Raw genomic sequence first — 18,638 nt, 5'->3', positions numbered from 1 at the left:
AAATACAAAAGACAGAGTCTAATTTATCATTCACAAAATACAAAAGGTCTATTCAATGATTTTTATAAAATACAAATCCAAAATAATATTAATTTTATTTTTAAATTTATCCTCACTTATCTTTATCTGAAACCCATAAAATTTATAATTTTTATTAATTTATTACCTTATAAAACTTATATTTTTTGTCAATAAAAATCAAACAGCCTTACATAATTATTTGATGGATAAACATCTTTATCATCATAATTGGAAGAAAAGAATGATATGACAAATATTAGAAGATAAAATAATATTTATATGTGGAAGATGTAATCTGTTAATAAAAAAAATTAAGTATATATAAATATATAAAAGTTAATAGTTAAAATAATGAAAATAAAAATCCGACCTACCGGATTCGAACCAGTGACCTAAGGATATCTAATGGGTTTAAAGCCAACTACAGTCCTCCGCTCTGCCAACTGAGCTAAGGTCGGTTTTTGAATTATCTCATCTCATTTTAATATATATATACTTAATATTACTTCCTATTTTATTCATATTATCATTTAATATAAATTAAAAATAATTTATTTATTAATGTGACATGTATGAATACACATCCCAACAAGAAATTGAAAATAAAATTTACTTAGTTGAAATGTGCACATTTACCATATAAAGCTATATTTTCTTTAAAAAAAAATATATACATAAACAATTATTAATACATGTTAAAAAAACATTGTTACTTACCAAAATCAAAATTTTATTTTATTCCTAACGTGATTGGTGGTATGTAGTTGTTTTCACTGTATGGTCAGCTAGGCTAAGTCTACTTATTTTCTCTTTGAAGTTTTTCTTCTTTTTTTTTTTTTTATTGATATTATTTCTATTTCATTACACCTCTCTATAGTGCATATTACCTTTACTTTTTTTTTTTGGAACGACATATTACCTGTATCCTTTTTTTTTTTGGATGAATACATATTAAAGTATACATATTACCAATACTTTAATAGGTATTGTTAATATTATTTTTGTATTGTCAAATCTATGTGCTATATATCAATTGATTCATTTTGAAATTAGGATTTTTTTTATTCCTTTCTTTTGTGTGAATTGTTACTCAATCAACAACTAAAGAAAATTTTCAAAAATATCCTTTTAATTAATTTATAAATTGCTTTTCACAAAACACCTTCTATATACATTATCATTTTGCAAAAGACCATGTTAGTAATTTTTATGCATAGTGAAGTATACAAAGGATTTTGTAAAACAAAAAGACATTTGCTGAGGTGAAATCTCTTTCAAGTGTTCTAAAATAACCCATGTTCTGTGCATAATAACACTCAGCAAAATTCTAAGTCTATTAAATCAAAAATAATTTGGAACAAAAATATTACAGGAATAATCAAAGTTGTTTTTAACTCAGTTTCAAAGAAAACAAAAATTCCTAGACAAAAAAAGACTTCACTTCTTCAAAGTTTCTTTATGAAAACCTCACTTCAAGAATACTGGTTTTCCTCCTCTGATCAAATTTCGAACGGAAGGATCTCTTCGGTTGTTTCCAATACTTCTTCGACTTCAACTTCTTTGGCTTCGTATTCTTCTTCATCATCATCACTAGCTTCTCCGTCCCTAAGCTTCTCTCTCTCCAATCTCTCTTCTTCATGCAACCGCTTCCACTCGGCCACCCATTTCTCCCATTCTTCCTTCAACATCTTCCTCTTCTCCCGATCTTGCTCGCTCAATAGCATTGACACGTCCTGGTCTTCTGCCTCGTACTTCTTGCTGTATTTTTTCAAGTTCTTTGCAATCTCTTCTTCTTTCTCAGGGCTCAAGAAAGGTGGAGGCCTTGGCCGCCACAGAAACTGTAGCAAATACAAAATAGAATCATGTCAAATAAATCTCTCTCGTAAGATATTCAGACAAAAGAACCCGCAAGTAAAGTTCATTCATTTCTGAAAGTTAAAACGGGGAATAATGAAATTACCTGGAAGAAATGATCCTTCAATATCCGGTAAAGCAGCTTGCCATTAAAGGACCAAATGTTAAATCCATTCTCCATCTCATGGACTGAAGTCACAGCAGTTGCAACATACCTAATTGTTACAAATAGAACTGGTCAGATCATCGAAGAAACAAATCCAAGATAAAGATGGATAACAATGATCGCCTTTTATAGAATTACCTTCCAGTAGGATCCCATTCAATGTCTGTTGCCATAAAATGCTCAGCAGTAGCCATGGTTTCTAATTCATCGACATTGTAAAATTCCAACTGCCCGTTCATTCCTTTCAATCCCGCTAGAATAATGTAACGACCAGTGGGCGACCAATATAGGGCATTTGCTTGCTTGCCCTTTAGAGTGGTAAGTTTGGAAACACGGCCTGTGTTATTACCGCTCCGCATTGAGTAAAAGCTTACATCGGGTCTGGGGTTATCGCCGTGGATAATAGCAAACCTGTGACCCTTTGGTTCCCAAGCAAAGGCAATAATCTTGTCAGTCTTATTTTCCAGCTCAAACACCTCAATCGGGATGTCACGCTCTTTTATCCTGAATAGCTCAAAGCCTGTGTATGTTGATTTCTTAGTTTTTGTATAGCGATCAACCTTTACTGCAAGGTAATCCCCATTGGATTGCCAGTACATTTTGCAATCACTAACACTGAACAAATTCTTCTGTCTAAGTTCTTCTTTACTGGGGATTTGATAAAGACTCACCTGTCATTTGGAGCACACAAATTAATATGGCGTTTATTCATATGTCAAACTAAGAGTCAGCTAAGAGAAAATCTAGACTCACTCTAGCAGGTTGATTGCCACCCCCTAATTCAGGAACAAACAGGGCAAGAATTGGATCAGTAGGAGACCAACTGAAATCCATCACATTCTCGACCTTCAAGGATTTCTTATCAAGAAGGAAGAAGTTTTCTGTCTCGTAAACAGAGATCAGATTCTTCCCCAGCCTTGCAAAATATTTATCTTCTTTTCCACCACCCCATCTGAAAAATCATGTAACCCATTAATGTATGATGTAAAAAAACACAATCATAATGTTGTAAATAACATTGGCAATATCAATATCAAGAGGGCAAATATATAGTACTTGAAAACAGGCCAAGATACCCCTGACACACCACCGCTTCCTGCAATTGCAAACTCATCGGTTGTGCCCTTGAAATCTCTCATAACCTTTCCAGTTCTTACATCAAAAATATTGATGACAACTCTCTGCACCAAAAGCTCTCATAAATAATGGCAGCAGAATTAACAGTCAAAATTAACAAATAGCAAAGTGCTCACCTTTGGCTCGTCTGGACTGCTCGGTTCATGACTGCTGTAAGTCACCAAGTAGTTCTCCCCAGGGGAGAAATCAATTAGTCCAACCTGCAGTTTACAACTAAATTATAAAGACTAAAAAATAATATATTAGAGAAAAAAATAGAAACCAAGAGCCAAAAACAAACCTGGGGATGTGCATAACGCATCAACCTATTAAAAGTAGAGGCTCCACCCCAAACTGCAGCACCTTGTCTGTGCACAGTTGCTAAGTAAGTCCCCAATGGGGACCACTGGACAAAACTTTCCGTCCAGTACTGTAACAAAATGAAATTTAATATTTAATGGTAAACGATAAATGGTAAGCGCATAGCCAAAAGTATAGATAATCCTGTCCTAATCGATCGAAGTTTATTGTCCATTTGGAAATTTGCATAAATAGTAAGATTGACCAAGAGCTAATTTCCTACAACACTGACTAACAGGTCACTTAAATCAGGAGGGAAGAAAAGAGTAAATATCAAATTAATCACTCACAGCACGCTTGTAAACAGGATCGGGCTTCATTTGTCGGGCATCATTCCATAGAACTTCAGTATCCGTACCAGCACGGATAACAAACTGGTCTCTGGCTTTTTCATCTGTAAGCCATTTTTGAAGATTTTCCTGCAAAAATATAACAACAGACAAGAACAATCAACAATCAACAATCAACGAGACATAACGGCCCAACTTTTAACACTTATGACTGTTCGTTTCAACTTGCTAGAATCCAAGAGTACAGATAAAAATCTTACCCCAGGAGTATAAGGCACAACTTCCGGAGGGGCCCACTCATCCGGAACTTTCATATATTTCTCAAAATCATCAAACAGGTTGACAGCAAAAATATGTGATCTGTCCAACTTGTACCCATTCGTTTTCAGGGCTAGTTCAGCTTCCTACAAAGGTAGCAATAACAAAGAGAAGTGAATGAGAAACAACAATTACCTGATTCTTTTAAGCCAATTTTACAATTAGCAGTTCACTACCTAGCCACAAAAGTAAAACAAACTAGCAGTTCCATCATAATTGATTTTTACCAAATGCTACAAGTAACAACATAAGTCCTCTTAGAATGACTTGTAGAACATAAGTTAAGTCTTTAGAAATTGAATATAGTAGCCTCTTTTAAAACATCCAGCTTTTACTATAGAACAAACAATACATAAATAAGTATTTTACTGAAGTAATGTTCACAAAATTCAATTTTAATACCATGAGTTGGTAAAGTCTTAAATTCGTACATACAAAATCAAAATTCTTCCAAGCAATATCTCTTAAAAAAATAAAAAACAAACAAAGAGAGTGAGTTCACCTGAGGAGTATTGAATTCAACAAAACAAAACCCTAAGGTTTTATGAGTTTCTGGATCAGTTGGCATCCAAAAACCATCTTCCTTGATTACACCAATCTGACTGTAAATTTTACGAATTACACCCTCCAATTTCTCAAACTTCTCCCGAGGAACAACCGGAATATTATCTACAACTATAATATTACCAAACCCGGAATCGAACTCCATATTTTCATCCCGGAATACATCTTCATCGTCACTAAAAATCCAAGTTCACATTAAGTAACAAACAAGCCAGCTAAATATACATATATATCTTCAAAATCGAAACGTACAGCATAAATTAAACCCTAATACGATCAAAAATGAATTGCAAAGCAAATGTTTACCTTTTGATGCCGAAATCTTCTCCAGGAGGAAGACGAATAGAGTCCAGATCTATCTCGGATAAATCTATACCTAATCGCGCCGCCGTGGTCTCAACCTCGTTGAGTAGCATGACGTCCGCCATGATTGTGGTACAGCTTCTCTCTCTCAGAGCCAATTAGAAGGCTAGGGTTTTAAGGAGTTATCCGGAGAGCTCTCTCCACTGACGATACGTAGATTTTAGTTACAGAGGAATATGGTGAAAATGTTCGTAGGGTTTCAATGAAAACGAGATCAAATCTTGGGCCTCAAGTTTATACACAAGCCCAGGCCCAGCCCAGGCCCATTCACTTATTTCCGTCAATAATTAAGGGAAATTTACAAAAAAAACAATTTTTTTTTTGTTATTTTACAAATACACAAAACCAACAAAAAAAATTACAAAAATACGGTTTTATAATTTTTCTGATTTTATTGACAGAAAATAAGGTTTTTTTATATTGTACTTTTGTTAATTTGTTATTAATTTTTTGTTATTATGTTGATATTATTTAGATGTTATTTTCATTTTCATCTTACTTTTATATAGTTTCTTGTTGTTTTTGTGTTGTTTCTATAAAAAATCGTAAAAATATATATAAAAAAAAATTTAAATATAAAAATATAATTTTTTTTCAAAAAATACGATGTCTTATGTAATTATGTTTTTTTTTTTACAATCCTACAGAATGTTTTTTTATATTTTTATAGACCTTTCTTTTTTATTTATATTTTGATGGATTTTTTTACATGTTTTTTTACTTATTTTTTGACGAAAAAAAATATTATTTTCTCGTAGCAACAACTTCAAAATAACAGTGTTCTAAAATAATAGAAAAACAATACTTTGTATAATTGTAAAAATAAATCATATTGTTTTCTTGTAGCAACAATATCTATAATATTTTTAAAAAATAACAAAAAAATAACACTCCGCATTAGAAAAAAAAATCTATAAAAATATAAGAAAAAAACAGTAAATTCATGAAAATATTAAAATATTTTTCTTTTTGTATTTTTTTTATAGAACACCTTAAAAATATATTAAAAAAATCTTTTAGGCAAAAATATAAAAATTTTACAAAAAATAATATTTATATAATTATTTTCACTATTTGTTGTGCTAAATATAACTCAATTTTACAGGGATGGTCTTACATTCCACTTTCAGAAAACAAAGCAACTGGAATAGGATCAGAAAACAAAGCCAAATCCTCCAAATTGTCAATCAAAACATCAAAATCATCATCAACAACATCTAATGTTGTTCTAAACTCAAACATCAAAACTTCAAGAACAAAATATATCTGATCAGAATTGGGGTGTAAACGATCTTCAGCTTTGAAAGAATGTACCTCATTCTTAATCTCTATCCAACTCCAACCAGGGACTTTTTTCACACCCCTTTCTCTCATAAGCCTCTTTACATTTGCTCTTTCATCCCAACGCCTTAGATACCCGAACATATCCGAAAGGAGTATGTAAGTACAATGCTCTTCGGGTTCCACTTCAAGAAGATGGCTAGCAATCTGGCTAGCTAGTTCAATGTTTCCACAAGCCCTGCAAGCACCTAAGAAAGTTTTCCACAGCATTGCATCAGGCTCGAATGGCATTGATTCGACCAATGTTTTCGCCCTGTCTAGATGCCCTGCTCGTCCATACATATCAACAGCGCAAGCATAATGTTCTGCTCGGGGAGGTATTCCATACTCGGTTTCCATTGTTTTTAAAAGCTTGCAGCCTTGTTCAACCAAACCAATATGGCTACAAGCTGTTAAAACCGCAACGAATGTGATGTGATCGGCTTTCACTTCTTTGTTTTTCATTTCTTCAAAGAGGTTCAGTGCAATGTAGCCTTGCCCGTGTTGAGCATAAGCGAAAATGATCGAATTCCATGTGATTGAACTGTCTCTCGGGTTGTTTTCAAACGATTTCTTTGCATCTTCTATGATTCCACACTTTGCATACATGAAAATCAGCGAGCTGGTGACGAATTCGTTTGACTCAAGGCCCGATTTAAGTGACAATACATGAACCTGTTGGCCTAATTGGAGGGTTGCTAAATCCGAGCAAGACCTGAGGACAGCCGAAAACGTGTAGTGATCGATTTCTATAGCTAAATTTCTCATATGTGCAAACAGTTTCAAGGCATCTTCACTCAACCCGAGTTGTGATAATCCGGTCAGAATCGAGTTCCACGAAACACGATCTTTCAACTTCATGGATCCAAATATGTTCAAAGCTTCCACCATGGATCTGTTATTTGACTTAAGATACATAGCAATCAAAGCATTATTAACTGGAACTGATTGTTCAAGTCCCCTTTTTATAATCAAACCATGGAGAGATTTTCCATAGTTCTTATGTGCTTCTTCAAAACAAGCACTTATAATGCTAGTATAGCTATATATATCTGGTTCAAATCCAAACCACTGCATTTCCATAAAGAGTTTAAATGCATAATCTTCTTTGTTGTGAACTAAACAAGCTCCAATCATGGAATTCCATGTCACCACATCTCTGTTTTCAAAAGAACCATCAAACACTTTCTTAGCATCTCCTAAAGATCCACAATCAGAATATGAACTAATCATAGCATTACAAACCTTGTTATTAGATTCCACACCATGCTTTATAATTTTCCCATGAATCTGCATAGTTAACTGATAAAACTCAACACCATTAAGCAATGTCAAAAGTGGTGAGACAGTACCATCATCAAGCTTCACACTTTGTTCTTCTTCCATACATTTAAAAACACCGAACGCAGTACCTCGATCGCCCGCTTCAACATAACCCGAAATCAACGCATTCCACGAAACAGCGTTTCTTTCGGGCATTTCTTCAAACACCAAAAATGCATCCTCAACTCTCTCGCATTTTGCATACATATCCAAAAGTGCACTTCCACAATAAACATTACCAATACAACCAATCTTACATAACAATGAATGTAATTGTTGCCCAATATCCCATCTGTTAACAAAAGCAACTCCTTTAAGTATGCTTCCAAATGTGTAACCATCAAGTTCATATCCAAATCTTCTCATGTTTCTCAAAACTTCCCAAGCAAACTCAAATTTCCCACAGTTTACATTACCAGCAATAACTGTATTCCAAGACACAGTGTCTCTGTGAAACATTTCATCAAACAGTTTATGGGCATACCGAAATTCTTGAAATTTCGAATACCCATTAAGGATGTTGTTAGCTATGTAAATATCTGTTATGGAACCTGATTTGATTGCCCATGAATGGGTTATTGAAACTTTGGAAAATGCATTTAATGAACTATAAATAAGTGAGTGCAGTGACTGCATTCAATAGTCTTTTGGTCACAAAAATCACAATAGAGTTATGGTGGTTTGTTTGTACCTTCAAACACTATATATATTTCCCACAAAAAGAGTGTTTGGCTGAGACAATGTGTTCATCTCTAAACCCCATCAGATGTAAGAGTGAACACCCTTGAGATTGAGAGTACAAAGATTTCAACCTCCACACTCATGGCAATGATAGGTGGACATAGAGTTGTAAATATATGTCTCTACCATGCAATACTTTTATAAAGTAAGTCCAACACGACTCAAACTTAATTTGATGTCGTGTTTGGATTCGTGTCTTGTTTTATTCAAGTCCCCTGCTTTTTTTAATATACCAACTCGTTTTCTTAGTTTAAATTTGTGTTATATATTTTGTATTTTTATTATAAATAAAGAGTTAATCATTAAAATAAATATGTATTTTATAATTTTAATGTATTTTTTTATTAAAATTATAAAATACACATGTATTTTAGTAATCATTTTCATAATCATGAATTAACACTGTATACACGGTGGATGGTGAATTAGTATGAATGACTTCTCTATTATTTTTTCATGGTGTATTACTCTCATATTATTTTTGGATGAAATATTTGTTCTTTATTTTTAAAAAAATAATTTTAATATTTTTTTTCAACAATAATTATAGAAGCTCATAAAAAAATAATTATAATTATTAAAATTTAAATATTACAATCAATTTAATTAATTTAATATTATTGAATCTTTAATTTCAGAAGCAATATTTTCTTTTTTTTACTGATTCATATTGTGTGCTAATGTATATCATTATAATACTATTTGTATTTTTTGTTTTGAAAGGGTACTATTTACTAGTTATTTAAATTAACTAAATTACTCAAAAATAAAACAAGACTAATAAACCTACACCAAAAACTTATATTGTTATTTAATCAATCTTTTTGGAGCAATAGTAACTTCATGAAGATATTTGTTATATAAATTCTCAAAAAGTTTAATTTATGTAATTGATAAACATTTAATAATTTTTTTATAGCGCTTAAAATACTTATAGTAAAATTGTAATTTGGTTCAATTTCGTCAATACATGCATGTGATAGGCTTTAGTTAATAAATAAAAGGGTATAAAGATAATAGAACTATTGCTCTTGACTTGGGAGAGCACTGGGTCTCTGGAATACCCAATAGCTTGTTCACTTCAATTATTAGCTACTATTTAACTCTATTTTTCTTTTTTTCACTACTGTCTATACTTAAAAAATAGGAGATTCCTATCAATATGTTAGTGTTTTAAATAAATCACATATAAGATTCAAATTTTAAATTATTACACCTTGACGAAAACGTGTAAGATCGGTTACTTTCAAATCTTTTTTTGACAAATTCAAAAACTAAAATTTAGTTACAAATTTTAAGACACCAACAAAACCTATAGTGAAGGAACTAGACAAAATTACAATTTTATATCATTGAGTACTAACTCAAAATTTTAAGTACATATACTGCAAATATTCTTATTTTTTGATTACTTTAACAATACTAAAAATTAGACTAAAATAAAACACTAGATACTATGTTCAAAACATATATTTATTTATATAAAAAAGAATAAATTACTAGTCTCTCATTCATTTTATACACTTAATTATTTGACAACATTGAGGACAAAAATCAATGTTCATCAACCAAACATGCAACAAACAAAATTTAAGGCTCATAATTAATGGACAGAATTATGTATATACTATAAGAGGTATATTAATGATCAAAGCAACTCTTTTAAGCTTAATTATTTATTAGCATTTAGTACTAAAGATTTTTTTTATTCATTACTATTTTCAACCATCATTAGTAGATGAACATAAGGCTCTAATTTCCCCTACCTCATTTGTTTTAACACCAATAGTAGTTAACTTCAAAAACGATTGACTCCAACTCTCAAAGAAACTAAATTGGTTTTTCGCAAAACTCTCAACTCTTTTACTCGTTCTGGTATCACCAAACAACACAGAATCTGATTGGAATAGACCTTTCTTTTTCAAAAGATTTTTATAATATTGATTGTCGAACACAAATGAGGTTTCTGGATCGTTGTTGACCGTCGTAGAAGGTTGTGCATTAGCCGGGCATTTCTTCATGAGCTCATTTGCGTATGCACTGTCGAGTGATGCATCGATGAGGGTAAGTTTCCCTTTGGGATCTTCTTGAAACCGGTCACTAAATGCGCCACAATGAGCTCGTCCTATCGTGTGAGCTCCTACATCCAAAACACGCCAAAACATTAGAAATTGAATATTGTTTATCTCTTATAATAGTTCAATGTTTTATTAAAAAGTAACTGGTAACTGGTAACTGGTAACTAAGTAGTAACTAGTGTCGATAATAATGAATTAAGATTAAAATTTATTGTAAATATGTACCTGAAAGAGTGACAAGGTCATCCAAAGACAACCCTTTTGAGATGAACAGCTTAGTCATTTCATCCATTGTAAAGCTTGTATCAATGATGTTAGGTCGAACATTTGAAGCTGAAGAAACCTTCCCATCTCTCCTACCTGTTGGAATCTCAACAACTGGTCCACCAGTCTATACAATCACATTAATAACAACAATTTAAAAACTCAACCATAACACATAGAAAAACATAATGATAAAAACACTCACAAATTCAACAGCATCTCTTGCAGCTAAAGCCAAAATGTCAGCACAAGAAACAGTCTCTGGACAAAAAAATTCAAGTACTTTTTTAGCCGAATCTATCACTGAAAACCCGTCTAGAGATGTGTTTGCTGGATCGCTTCGCTCTGTCCCGTTTCCTTGTAGCAACACCGATGCATCACAGCCCTGTAAAAACCATGCAAAAGTACTTAAGAAAAAAATAGTACTATCTAGCTCGAGTACAAAGGCTTGTTCTCGAGCTAGAGAGGTTTGTTTATTGAATTTTAAGTGGTGTGTCAAAATAAAAGATCATATGTTATCATTTTTTGACACGCCACCTAATTAGGCGCATGATGAGCTAGTTTCCGAGTTAAAAAGCTCTGAACTAGCTAAAACTCGGAAACTAGCTATCAAACACACCATCCAATTACACTTATGATAAAGCTTATGGAATGTTAATGTTTACCTCAACAAAGCAGTCATGAAAGAGCAAACGAAGGAGTTTTCCGGGGACAGTTGGGTCTCTTGAAGAGGCTGTTCTGACAGTGTTTCTGATCATAAACTCAGCAGAAGGACATGAAGCTGAGTAGAACCCAAAAGAGAGGTCCCCACAACAAGGAGAAGGAGATATAATAATACAAAAGAAGAAGAGAATAAGATAGTAATAATAAGATAGGACTTTTGGTCTAGAAAAGGAACCTGTAGTTTTTTTCTCCATTAGGAGGGCTCAAACTCAAAAGTTGAGCTTTTCAAAAACTTGAATATCATTGAGAGAAAGTAGAAATAATAATAATGATAAATAATACTCTTATACGTAATGAATTGGAAGTATACAATGCATTTAAATCTGCATTTAATTAGTTAGTTGAGATCATAAAGTAGTAGATATCACAGTTATAGCTATTTGATTATTAGACTCATGTTCAAGAAAGAGAGAGATAAGTTATAAGACCTCATTTAAAACTTGTAAAAAGATAATAAAAGACTATGATATGATAATGACTAAAATTGATGTTAATCACAAGTTTTTTGGGGCGTGTTTTTAGTTGAGAAAGATACTAAAAACACACAAGAATACACAATCCAAAAAGAGTCAGTTATTTCTAGTAAAAATAAATTCACTTTTAGTTATTTATTTTTTGTTAATTAGAATTTTTGTTCCCCGAACTTTATCATGTACTAAATCATGCCTCCGAACTTTTTCAAGTCATTTCAAATTTCTCCCGAACTATTGAAATTGTTAAATTAAAAAAAAATTATCTAATTTTACTAATAGAAATCTAGCGCAAATTCAAAGAGCACGATTTAATACATCTCAAAGTTCAGAGAACATAATTCGATAGATGAACAATCGCCACATAAAATTAAGCAAGATTGGATAGAAGTCCTTTAATCCAACAATATCAATAGTTCGAGGAGAATTTTTAATAACTTGAAAAAGTTACATAATTTGGTACATATCAAAATTTAGAAGCAAAAATTCTAATTAATCTTCTTATGTTCTTGTTTCATTCTTTTAGAACAGAAAAACACCACAAAACAATGGTCTTAGTTTCAGAAAGTTTAAGGCTTATATAGAGTAACACTAACATACAAATTCTTCAAGTCAGGAACAAAACCATCAAACTTAATCATTAAAGTTTGAGTCCAAAACGTGTCGGCAAGGTCAGTTTGGCCAGTTGTACGCACACACCCAAAAAAACAAAAATGGCACTCTTTAATGACCTAGGATAAGTCAACATGAGCAGAGAAAGTAGAAGTAGTAGTAGAGTGAGCAGGGACGGAGGGACTTTAGCCCATATGTGGGCTAAAGCCCTCACTCAAATATAAACATCAAATTTTTTATATGTAGATATATACATATATTAATTCACTTTGCTCAATTTATTAAAGTCCAATTCACAAAAGCCCTCACTCAATATCTTAATCATGATTCATGAGTCTACTCTTATTCTAATCAAGCCTATTTTAAAAGTAGTCCAATACAAATAATAAAAAAAATAATACTTTATTAAAAAATAAATTAATACCATTGACAATATTTTATTTTATTTTTGTCAATAGTATTATTTTATTTTGTTGAAGATGAAAATTTAAAAGATACATTTATCATTATTTTTATTAGTTTTTACTTAATATTTATTCAAGCCCTCACTCAACTAAATTTCTAGCTTCGTCACTGAGAGTGAGCCAGACTTTCAAGAATGAGGTTCCCAGCTATACCATTAAATCAATGGACTAACCCCACAAAATGATCATAATGACCATGCCTGATATCTTTTCTTTCCCCATAATGGCATACCATGATACTTGTTGACACATGCAGCTTCTGTAATGTGGTTCTGCCTTGTTTAGGTAGGTGTTTAGCTCACCTTCAATGCTTGGTTTAGTCCCATCTGTTAAGTCAGACAAAGTTAGTTAACGTGTGCACCAATTTGCTTTTCCTTTTTAAATAAATAAATGAATGGGGCCAAAGGAACAAGTTCAGTAAAAAAGGACCTTCTCTGGTCAAGTTGTATAAAAAATACCATGTTGTCAAAAATATATATACTTGAACTAGAATGTACTAGCATTATTATTTTTACTTAAAGTGGGAGATTTTACTATTGAAGCTTCATTTTCCATCTTCTTCCAACTCGTCCTCATCCTCGTCGACATCATCAATGGGGATGTTTTCGTTGTTATCATCAACGGAACCTGTATATAGTTATAACATTAGTTTACCGAAAATGATAGCTTTTTTCAATAAAACTGTGTCTAAATAAACAGAAGATTTGTTGAGTTTGAAATGTATTCTAATAGCTTGTTATCAATAGTTCCTATTCATGAACTTTTTAATTTCAAGGGTTTGATACTTTGTGAAGAGAAAGAAATAGATTACCTCTATGAATCAGTGAATCTGGTGTCTTTGACACTTCCAAGGATTCTGACATGTTATCAAGAAGGTAGGGAAGATCTAGAAACTGCAAGAAAGATTCTGTTTGAGGATTTCGAGTATAACCTGCATAATTCAAGATTAAAAGTTTTGTAAATGTTTCTCTTTCCATGAAAATAAGTTTTTCATACTCCCAACCTAATCCCAACAACGAATCTACTTTTTTAGTTTGTTATGAAAATGTTTAAAAAAAAAAGTATACCACGAGGTGAGCTACTGGAGACAGTTCTCGAAGGATCGTAACAGGGAACTGTCCTTGCGAATTCAAAAGGTTTGGCTCCTCTTTCCAGTAGCCTGGTCTTCACCCATTGTCGACATTCTTCCATGTGAAGATGTAAATTCCTATTATACAAAAACCAGACTTAGTAGCTCTCTCTAATAAAAGTTTATAGGAAAGGGGCCATGCGGTTAGTTGGATTAAGTCCCACGCACCTAACATTCATTCTTTGCCTGGTCTGTGGGAATATAGAGTTGAATCTCCGAGTTATGGCTAACCATTCTTCATCGTACTGAATTTCATGAGGTCCTGCTTCTGATTCGATTTCAATGATCTTAAAAATAGTCAATTCGAAAAGATGTTAGCTATCAGCAAATACAACAAAGATGCATCCTTTTTTAGCATTAAACCACATCAAGTACCTGTAAAAATTTACGCCCTGGAAGGCACTTGTCGAGAGCAAGAAAGTTTGTCACTGGACCACCTTCCCCATGTCGAACACGAGCAGCAAACTTGCAATGCAAATGTGCTGAAAACCAATAAGGGGGTTTTAATTTCTCCAGCAGTTCGGCAGCAGGTTTACTTCCAAGTGTTCTTTCCTGAATCTAGATACATCTCAACAAGTAATCATAAAAATATCATTTTGATGCTTTAAATTAAAGGAAATGATCAATTCACATATGAATAAATCATCAACAAAACCCATAGGAAAAGGAGGTCATGCTTTGGTAGCATGGTTTAAAGAGAACAATATCTAATGCGTTGAAACAATTTTTTAAACCAAATGTATCATGATAGGAACTCTCAAAATCTCAGCCAAGAACAATCACAAACAACACCAGAAATCTTTGTTTATTTCTTAAACCTTAGCCTCAATTAGAGACTAAGATCAACACATTCCAAAGCTCATTTACACCCCTAAATTAACTTCTGTTCTACATAACAATTTCACTAAAATAAAACTCCTAACAGAACATAACAAACAACTACTAAAAATAAAACTACTAAGACAACTAAGCTAAGTAAAACAACTTAGCTTAGTTAGTTATCCTCTTCCCACATAAGTGAACCTCACTGGTGATCTATCATACTAGTGATATGCATGCTATGAATTCTTCTTACATTTTTAATGTTTCGTTTATGAAAATTATATTATTAAAAAAGAAATTATTGCCACTTGACCTAAAGATATGTAAAACTTTCTTCACACATTTTCCATATGAAAATATATAATTAGCATTTTAGCAATAATCCTAGCTTCCATTTAACAAGCATGAGAATCAACAAAATAGGAAAGTGTGAAAAAAAATCAAGCGCCATCAATTGTCTTTAAACACAACATTAATAAGGCATTCACAGAACATCTTGACATACTCAATCTTACCTCCTTCTCAAAATATGGCTTGAACCGAACAAGTTGCTTCCAGTCTCCACAGTCAGTGATGCCAAGAGGCCAATCATGTGAAAGAAATATGTCTATAGGTTCCTGAACTTGCATAAGTTTGTGGACGTCGTATTCACGCACATGATATATCGATCTAATGGTGCTCTCATTATATGGAGGCCGCTCAAAATGCCCTGTGCTCGGAAGAGATAAAATGAAAAAACATTTCATTTTAGAGTTCACCAATATATGATAGGATAATTTCTTTTTCTCGCAAAGCACACAAATAAAACTTCTCATAATTCAACAAAGAAAAATATCCTTTTTAATAATAACACAATTTCATCAGTTAAAGCCTCTAGAGTTGCAACTATTATGACCAAAGAGGCCCATCACACCGAAATACAGCTTCCATCATCATTTAGAATCAAGAGTTTCTCAATAGCAACCTTGAGAGTTGTTGTATAATAAGCTTAACTAGCTATGTCATCTATCTGCTACACTTAACAAACCCTAAAATGATAACACTAACTTCCCACAATATAAAGATTTAAAATGAAAGGCAAAGCATTCATCTTCAGAATCTTAATACTTCATTCATCACCAAAAGTATACAAGATTCACACTCAATAAGCAACATGAGAACACTTTACTCACCTGAATAATAATTTCGATTATTATATATTCCAGAGAGTCCACCAATGCGAACATTTCCAAACTTGACCACTCCAGAAAATCCCAAAAAGTATATGTTAGGTGCAGCCCATCCTCCATAGTACCTAAAGTAAAATATACCCAACAAATCATCACAAATCAACTTACTGAATGTCATGGAAGTAGAATTGATTCAACAGTTCTCTTTCATGTCTAGGGATTTCTAAGAGAGAAAAAGCCTAACTTTTAGGGGGAAAAAACAGCAAAAATTGAGAGATACTCACAATTCCCACAAGTAATTGGAAGCTTCGTGATTGCCACCAATAAAAATGGTGGGATAAGGAGCAATTTCCTGACCCGAATAGTACTTCCAAAAGGAGTTCATGGAGCGGTATTTGGGAGGAACATTTAAGCTCTCCAAATCATTCTCATTCCTCACAGACTAATTCCAATTCCAGAACAAAGATTAAACCACTCAGCTTCTTCTTCATCATAATCATCATAAAAAGAAAATGAAGGATTGAAATTAGAGAAATGAGTACCTGAAAATCGCCGCAACAGATGAGGAGATCGATTTTGATGTTGTTAAGTGTTTCGAGATATTGGAGGGTTTTGTAAACATTGTCGAGGTCACCATGCATACAACCTTCGACAGCTATTTTCATGGCGTCAAACCCAAATTCAATCACTCTCAAAGTTTCTTCCTTTCTCTCTCTCTCAGACTCAGACTAGTAGTGATGATTTGCCGCCAAGCCGAGTATGTTGTGTTTTCGCCTTTCTTTTAACAATTTTGTTTTTAATTTTATTTTTGGAGGAGTGCTAGTGTGAACTTTTTATTAGATGGTGGTGTCGGTTATGTTTACAACATTATTCTTGTAAATTTTTTAAAAAAATTGAATGATTTATAGTGTTAAAAATACGTTCGAAGTTTTTTAAGCACGTGTGGTAAATTAGAATATCAGAAACTCTGTTTTCGATAAAGTAATCTTTTTTTTTTTCATGGTGGCTATGTCCGAAGTGTGCACGACAGTTTAACAACCACGGCGTCCCCAAGATAAAATAATCTTTGTACAATACGTTCTACACCGAACGATATCACTCAACTATACTCCTAATTATTGCTCTAAGAAAAATCATAAAAAAGAAGAGAAATTCTTCATGCACACTTCGGGCAGAGCCGCCTCAGCCAGAATCTTTATTCGATAATTCGTTCCAGTTTTATTGTTTTTAATTCGGCATAACAGTTTTTCCTTAAAATTCCAACGATTTGGGTCTTTTTTTCTTAGAAATTTCTACATATTTAGTGTGTGTTTGGTAATACTATTTTAATCATTTTTTTGTTTTTTTAATTAGAAGAGTGAAACTATTTTTGATTTTTGTAATCTTTCATTTTTTAATTGAGAATCAAAATTTTAAAAATTCTGAAAACAAAGAAAAATTATTTTTTTAAAAAATTATTTTTTTTCCTAATTAATATTTTGGATTCCGACTCTAACCTTGGAACCCGAACACACTTTTATTTTTTATTTTAAAAATTAAAAATAAAAATGTAGAATATATTTTTGTTTTTCAAGAATAAAAATTTCACTTTTATTTTTGTGAATAAAAAATTTAAAAACAAAAGTGTTACCAAACGCCACTTTAGTTTGTGCAAGGGTCGGCCCAAGCATTGGACAGCTTGAGCCATTACACAAGGCCCCATTTTATTTAAGGCCCAATTTTTTTTTTTTAAGAAAAGTCATATTTTTTTTTCCTATTATATATACATAAATAAAAAACTTATAGTTGAAAATTTATGAACGAATCTTAAAAAAATGCTAGTAATAGAATTGTAGTTTTAATGTACACGGTTTTTTTTAAGAGCCCAATTTTAAAATTTTGCACAAGGCCCCCAAAATACTTGGGCCGCCCTGGTTTGTGCATTTATATTACGGTGAATTGTCTCTTATTTAAGAGCATCTCCAAGGGGTACTCTTTATTTTGTTAACTAATAAAACAGTCTCTGTATACGATACGTTCTGCACCAAATAATATCACTCAACTACACCCCTAATTATTGCTCTAAAAAAATCATGAGGAATAAGAGAAATTCTTTTTGTTGTTGAAAGATGCATTCTTTCGTTGTTCTGATACGACTTATATAGAAAAGTCGATCCAAAATCAAAGGTAAGAAAACGGTAATGTGATCGTACGAGGAGTTGGATCATGGCAAAAAAATGGATCAATGACTGGTCGCTTTCATTACTTCTAATGAACTTTAAAAAACAATTAATTAATTAATAAATAATATCGATTTAATTAAATAATTTTTCTATAAAAGAATAAATTGACACCTCACCTGACCGCCAACTCAGCACGGTCGGCGCGCGCATATATGGTGGTCTAGTGTGTGAGTCCTCACTTATGAGCACAAAACTGGATGACAGAATCTTCATTCAGTAATTCATTCCAATTTTATTATTTTTAATTCA

At 32.4% G+C, this 18,638-nt stretch overlaps 3 protein-coding genes and 1 non-coding gene across 4 annotated transcripts; all 4 read right to left on the bottom strand.

The window, feature by feature from the left end:
• Window positions 1-385: 385 nt before the first annotated feature.
• On the bottom strand, window positions 386-479 carry TRNAY-GUA (transfer RNA tyrosine (anticodon GUA)). The gene is made up of 2 exons: window positions 443-479; window positions 386-421 (listed from the first exon to the last, which is right to left on the bottom strand). It is a non-coding gene; the product is annotated as a tRNA-Tyr (tRNA).
• An 858-nt stretch (window positions 480-1,337) lies between these two features.
• Window positions 1,338-5,251, bottom strand: LOC115707610 (eukaryotic translation initiation factor 3 subunit B). The gene is made up of 11 exons (XM_030635627.2): window positions 4,996-5,251; window positions 4,628-4,865; window positions 4,068-4,211; window positions 3,808-3,936; window positions 3,459-3,587; window positions 3,295-3,378; window positions 3,098-3,222; window positions 2,795-2,993; window positions 2,180-2,712; window positions 1,982-2,090; window positions 1,338-1,859 (listed from the first exon to the last, which is right to left on the bottom strand). Exons 1-11 carry the CDS (start codon window positions 5,115-5,117, stop codon window positions 1,521-1,523), a joined length of 2,151 nt encoding a protein of 716 aa, XP_030491487.1. The 5' UTR covers window positions 5,118-5,251; the 3' UTR covers window positions 1,338-1,520.
• An 853-nt stretch (window positions 5,252-6,104) lies between these two features.
• On the bottom strand, window positions 6,105-8,643 carry LOC115707621 (putative pentatricopeptide repeat-containing protein At3g25970). Its single transcript, XM_030635638.2, has one exon. It carries the CDS (start codon window positions 8,329-8,331, stop codon window positions 6,166-6,168), a length of 2,166 nt encoding a protein of 721 aa, XP_030491498.2. The 5' UTR covers window positions 8,332-8,643; the 3' UTR covers window positions 6,105-6,165.
• Window positions 8,644-10,077: 1,434 nt separating this feature from the next.
• On the bottom strand, window positions 10,078-16,986 carry LOC115707629 (lariat debranching enzyme). Its single transcript, XM_030635649.2, is given in 13 exon segments — window positions 10,078-10,576; window positions 10,740-10,905; window positions 10,984-11,163; window positions 11,444-11,663; window positions 13,563-13,674; window positions 13,859-13,978; window positions 14,115-14,254; window positions 14,345-14,463; window positions 14,552-14,734; window positions 15,514-15,707; window positions 16,171-16,292; window positions 16,452-16,609; window positions 16,710-16,986. Coding segments are annotated over 13 exon segments (2,256 nt in total). The 5' UTR covers window positions 16,833-16,986; the 3' UTR covers window positions 10,078-10,157.
• Between the last annotated feature and the right edge of the window lie 1,652 nt (window positions 16,987-18,638).

Source organism: Cannabis sativa, chromosome X (assembly GCF_029168945.1).
Source record: "Cannabis sativa cultivar Pink pepper isolate KNU-18-1 chromosome X, ASM2916894v1, whole genome shotgun sequence".
Lineage (NCBI taxonomy): Eukaryota > Viridiplantae > Streptophyta > Magnoliopsida > Rosales > Cannabaceae > Cannabis > Cannabis sativa.
This window is presented reverse-complemented; position numbering and strand designations above follow the sequence as displayed.

Excerpts from the sequence above, each read along its gene's own strand:
- LOC115707610 (XM_030635627.2), bottom strand. The coding sequence starts at position 5,117 with ATGGCGGACGTCATGCTACTCAACGAGGTTGAGACCACGGCGGCGCGA. Across the intron at positions 3,588-3,807 it reads ATCCTGTTTACAAGCGTGCT|TACTGGACGGAAAGTTTTGT; the intron begins GTGAGTGATTAA and ends ATTTTGTTACAG. Across the intron at positions 1,860-1,981 it reads TGAAGGATCATTTCTTCCAG|TTTCTGTGGCGGCCAAGGCC; the intron begins GTAATTTCATTA and ends TATTTGCTACAG.
- LOC115707621 (XM_030635638.2), bottom strand. The coding sequence starts at position 8,331 with ATGCAGTCACTGCACTCACTTATTTATAGTTCATTAAATGCATTTTCC.